Source organism: Arachis ipaensis, chromosome B05 (genome assembly GCF_000816755.2).
Source record: "Arachis ipaensis cultivar K30076 chromosome B05, Araip1.1, whole genome shotgun sequence".
Lineage (NCBI taxonomy): Eukaryota > Viridiplantae > Streptophyta > Magnoliopsida > Fabales > Fabaceae > Arachis > Arachis ipaensis.
In genome coordinates this window covers 139,736,554-139,742,093 of record NC_029789.2, presented here as the reverse complement: position 1 = coordinate 139,742,093, position 5,540 = coordinate 139,736,554, and the positions used below count along the sequence as shown (strand labels likewise).

The 5,540-nt window shown below is 40.4% G+C and overlaps 1 protein-coding gene across 1 annotated transcript; it reads left to right on the top strand.

Moving 5' to 3' along the window:
* Positions 2,008–5,162, top strand: LOC110272150. The gene is made up of 3 exons (XM_021124013.1): positions 2,008–3,353; positions 3,648–3,801; positions 5,145–5,162. Exons 1-3 carry the CDS (start codon positions 2,008–2,010, stop codon positions 5,160–5,162), a joined length of 1,518 nt encoding a protein of 505 aa, XP_020979672.1.

Genomic DNA, 5,540 nt, shown 5'->3' with positions numbered 1-5,540 from the left:
TCACTAAACTATCTGATTCAGGCTTCACATGTATCCTTGTTTATGTGGACGACCTAGTTTTAGCAGGAGATGATTGGAGAGAAATTACAAGGATTAAACAGCTCTTGGATAACAAATTTAAAATTAAGGATCTTGGCGAATTAAAATTTTTTCTTGATTTGAAAATTGCCAGAAGTCAGCAGGGCATTGCCATGTATCAACGCAAATATACACTTGATTTGCTTGATGAGTTTGGGTTGATGAATACAAAACCAGCCTCCACGCCAATAGATTATACAACTGATTTATCTAAATCTTCAGGAACTCCTCTTGATGATGTTGCACCTTATAGACGGCTAGTTGGACGTTTAATTTACCTCACCAATACATGGCCGGATATATGCTTCGCAGTTGGCAAACTCAGTCAGTTTTTAGATTGTGCCACAACAAAACATTTTCAAGCCGCTCTGCATGTACTTCGATATCTTAAAGGTGCTTCGGCCAAGGGAGTGTTATTTTCCACCTCCAACAATATCACACTCACTGCCTTCTCTGACTCAGATTGGGGAGCTTGTTCAGACACTAGACTTTTAGTATCTGGGTTTTGTTTCTTTCTTGGAAAGTCATTGATTTCTTGGCGAAGTAAGAAGCAACACATTGTAGCTCGCTCCTAGGCTGAAGCTGAATATAGAGCCATGGCTCTTGCCACTTGTGAGGGAGTGTGCTCTCTTACTTGTTGAAAGACTTTAGAATACCTCTCTCGTCCTATTGTTGTGTACTGTGACAATCAATCCGTTCTCCATATTGCTGCTAATCCAGTCTTTCAAGAAAGGACTAAGCATATAGAGATTGACTGTCATACTATTCGTGATAGAGTTCAGGAAGGACTGATTAAGCTTCTTCCAATTTCTTCAACAAACCAAGTTGCTGATATCCTAACCAAGTCACTGCCACCTAAAAGTTTCTTCTCTTGTAATGACAAATTTGGTCTCATCAATTTTCATGTACCCCAGCTTGAGGGGGGATGTAATTAAGGTTATATATTAAATAGTATTTTACCTTGTTAATTAGGTACTCCTTACTCTGGTGTATATAGATGGTTAGATAGAATATGTTTATTAGGGTTAGGGTGTCTAATGTTCTTGTATATAGGAGTGTTCAAAACCAATCCGGACCGAATTAAACCGACCAACCGAATTGAAAAAACCGAAAAATTGAACAAAACCGAAAATAAAAAAACCAAAAAAATGTGTTTTGCAGTTTTTTTACGGTTTGGTTCAGTTTTTAGTTCTGACCAGGAAAATTCTAACCGCCCAAACGGCCAAACCCCAATTCCCTTGAGCGCGATTCCTGAGCAGCAGTGAGCCCTAACCCCATGCCTCCCACCCCCAATCCAAAGCTCTCAGTCTCAGCCTCTCACAGTCGCGCTCTCCTCTCACGGTCGCGCTCTCCTCTCTGCAGTGGCGCTCTCCTCTCACGGCGGCGAACCCACGTTCCTCCTAGTCTGCCACCACGTTCTTTGCAGACAGAGCACCACGAAGCCCCAGCCACAGCCTGAACGACCCTCGCACACAGCAGTAACAGTCTAGCAGAGCACGACCCTCATCCCTCTCACCCAGTGCCAGCAGTAGCAGAGCACGACCCTCATCCCTTGCACCCAGCGCCAGCAGTAGCAGAGCACGACCCTCTTCCCTCGCACCCAGCAGTAGCAGAGCCCGACCCTCACAGCCTCGCACCCAGCAGTAGCAGATCCACAACCCTCGCCAGTCGCCACCCACAACACAGCACCCACCAGTCACTGATTCAAGTCTCCCACCCAGCCACCGCATTGGTATTGTTTACTTTATTGCTGACTTGTTGATTCATTGTTAATTTGGTTAAATTATACTCAGCATTGGTATTTTTTAGGTATTGTTGCTGGTTAAATTATACTTAGCAGAGAAAGAGTACGTACTCCGTACTCAAAGAGAATGATTTATGAGATTATATATATGAAAATAGCAGAGAAAGAGTACGTACTCAAGGAGAATGAGAGAAGGAGAGAGCGGCGGCGAGCGGTTGAGGGTGAAACACGGTGAGGAAGATGGCCATGCCATGGGAAGAGATAAGGGGGAGAGCGTGGGTGGGTGTGTATCCGGTGTTAAGGAGGGTTCTTCTCGAGAGGGGTTAGGAAAGCCATCCAAAGTCTCTTTCAGAGATAAAGTCATTGGTGCAGAAAAGTCTAAGGCCTTTGCATTAGTAGGGTCTTTATCTGGGGATGGTATCGCGACGGTGACAGGTAAGCAGGGTGATTCTCATCCACCAAGTGTCAGTTTTACAAAGGAGGCAAAGAGCTGTCTAGCTGAACCTTATAAGGAAGCCATCGTGATCAAGGTGCTGGATAAGTATTATGGCTACACGGCTCTCATGCATAAGCTCCGGATAGTATGGCGCATCAAAGGAGGGTTTGATTTGTTGGATGTGGAATTTGGATATTTTTTGGTTAAATTTGATATTGCTGCGAATCGTGAGAAAGTCATTCTTGGTGGCCCGTGGTTGATAGACGGTCACTATGTTGCAGTAAAGCCATGGGATGTGGATTTTAGGCCATACGAAAAATCCTTTGGATCAACGCTGGTATGGATTCGAGTCTCGGGACTTCCAATTTGGTGCTACCAGGAACAAGCAATGCTGCGAATTGCTTCTGCAATAGGGATTCCGGTGAAAGTAGATTTGGCTACTAAGCTTGCAGAAAGAGGAAAATATGCCCGAGCTTGTGTTCAAATTAATCTTGAGTTGCCTGTAATCAAACATATTATAGTGGAGGGTGTGACTTATGAAGTGGAGTACGAGAGTTTACAGTTGATTTGTGCTACTTGTGCACGGTATGGGCATGATAAATCGTTGTGCATGGAGAAGGAGTCCTTGGAAGGAAACATAAATTTCTTTGGTGATGGAAAAAATAATGAAGCCCCAACACTAGTGCCACACAACAATCATGAGATTCAAAAAGAGGCTGAATCAGAAGCTCGTGATTTGGGTGAGAAATTAGGAGTTGTTAAAGGGAAGGATGTGGTTACGGAATCATTGGCTCCTCACGTGCCTGATGGTCTTGTTAATGAGGTATGCATGGATGATGGAGAGGGCTGGCAACAAGTGCTGCGTAAGAAAAAATTTACAATGGGCCAGTCATCAGGTTTGAAGGACCAAGATGGAAAGCAGAACAAGTTTGGTTCGAGAAGGGTTCCAAAGCCCAATTTGCATGGTGATGGAGGCAAATCAACTGGCATTAGGATGGGGAAGCAAGAAAAACATGAAATTGCGCCATCTCCATCGCGCAGAACTCCTGCACGTCGTGGAATTTCTCTACGGAAGCGTCCTCGGCCTTCCTCCTTGCAGGAATACAAGATTTTTTCATATTCAAACTCTTGTGCGAAGGAAGCATAATAAGATTCATGGCCTTTTTCTCAAGGATGGAGTGTGGGAAACTGATCCAGAGGTTCTGAGACAAGAAGCAGAGTCTTTCTATAAAAGCTTATTCTGTCATTTGGATGATGTTGATTTGGGTTGCCTTGGTGATGTGCCTCTTCCTTCTCTGAATGAGGAAGCTTGCAATAATCTTACGGCACCAGTTACTATGGAGGAAGTCAAAACAGCTGTTTTTCACATGAACTCTTTTAAAGCTCCAGGTCCGGTGGGTTTCAAGCTTTCTTCTTCAAAGAATATTGGGAGATCATTGGTCTTGATGTTTGGAAGATGGTTAAGCAGGCATTCTCCAGTGTTACTCTTGATCCGAGAATGTTGGAGACTTTACTGGTTCTCATTCCAAAGGTTGAATCACCGGTATCTATGAAAGATTTCAGGCCGATTAGTCTCTGCAATGTAGTTTACAAGATCATCACGAAGGTCCTTGTTAATAGGCTTCGTCCTCATCTTACGGAGATTGTTGGCCCGCTTCAAGGAGGATTTATTCCGGGACGAGGAACTCCTGACAACATCATTATTGCTCAAGAAGTCCTCCACTTTATGAAGAAGACTAAATCAAAGAAAGGCACACTGGCCTTTAAGATTGACCTGGAGAAAGCTTATGACAGAGTTGACTGGAGGTTTTTAGCTCATACCCTTAAGAGCTTTGGTTTTCCTATTCCTACACTTAATTTGATTATGAATTGTGTCACTGCTTCTTCCTTATCTATTCTTTGGAATGGGAGTCGTCTGAATGGCTTTACTCCTAGCCGAGGTCTTAGACAAGAGGAGGAGTTTAAGAGTAGTCTTAAACGGGACTGTCCCTCTATTTAAGCAGTTCCTTGTTTTGTTTCTTTTGTTTTTCTTTGTTTAATTTATTTCAGTCACCAAAAAAAAAATGATGCTGACTTGCTGATTTTGTTCTGTTTGTTGAATTGTTTGCTGACTTTGTTATTTATTATTGTTGCTGGTTATTGATGCTGACTTGCTGATTTTGTTCTGTTTGTTGAATTGTTTGCTGACTTTGAAGATTGAGATTAAAATAAGTTAATGAATGATGTTTCAAACAAGTTTCTGCACATGTTATAAGTTAGAAATTTTTTTGATTTCCATTTTGAAGGTTAGTTAGGCCAAGAGGGTAATGATTATCCAATATAACTTAGTTTCATTGTCTAGTAATCACATATCTCTAGCCTATGTTGAATTTTAACTTAAATCAATATAACTCAGTTTCATTGTTTGGTATTAATTTTTTTGTTATAACTCTATTTCTGATTTTAGGTTCTTTGCTTGTTGAACAATGTTTTGCTATCTTGCTAGAGAAACTCCTCTCTCAGTCGCGCAGTCTCAGACTCCGTTCTCCTCTCTCAGTCCCAGTCTTCTCACAATTTTAATGTTGTTTATTTCTCACAATTTGTTATCATAATTCTATTTTTAATTTATCATTTGTTACTTGCTGATTTTTGTTAGGATTATTTGCTGATGGCTCTGATTGTTTAATTTCATTGTTTTTGTTTTTCCTAATTATAATCTGATTATTTTTTAGGATTATTTGTTGATAGCTTTGATTGTTTAATTTCATTATTTTTGTTCTTATTGATTATTTGTTACGTGTAGTCTTTGTTGTAATTTTTGTTCTTGCCTCTGTTTTTATATAGCCAATTCTAACTGGTTAATTCTCTATTTTTTGTTATTCATTTTTTGTTGTATTCACTATTCAGTATACTATGTATTCGTAAATGGGGTTCTTTTAATTTGGTTGTTTTATTTTTTTGGTGGGTTGAATTTTTAAGCTTCTGTTGGCGACACGAAGATGAAGGGGTTGTGATCCTTAGAGTAATAGAAAATTGGGAATATATGATATACATAATTTGGAGGATTGGGCAAAAGAAAAATATAATGGTGCAAATCTATACTTACACAATGCCAATGTTTCCTTTGATTTGTTAAACTTTGAACTATCTTAGTTATTCTATTGTATTATTGCAAACTATTTTTAGCTATTTTGCTCCACTCTCAGCCCTCAACTCTTGCTCATTTTCATGATTAATTGAACTTGATTTTTACTAAATAAGTTCCACTAATTTGTCATGAATGTCACAGCCTTCATAGCAATT

What these genes read in the sequence shown, in the direction of transcription:
- LOC110272150 (XM_021124013.1), top strand. Translation starts at nt 2,008, where the DNA reads ATGAGAGAAGGAGAGAGCGGCGGCGAGCGGTTGAGGGTGAAACACGGT. An exon ending in CGTCCTCGGCCTTCCTCCTT is followed by an intron (nt 3,354 to 3,647) that starts GCAGGAATACAA and finishes TTAAAGCTCCAG; the next exon opens with GTCCGGTGGGTTTCAAGCTT.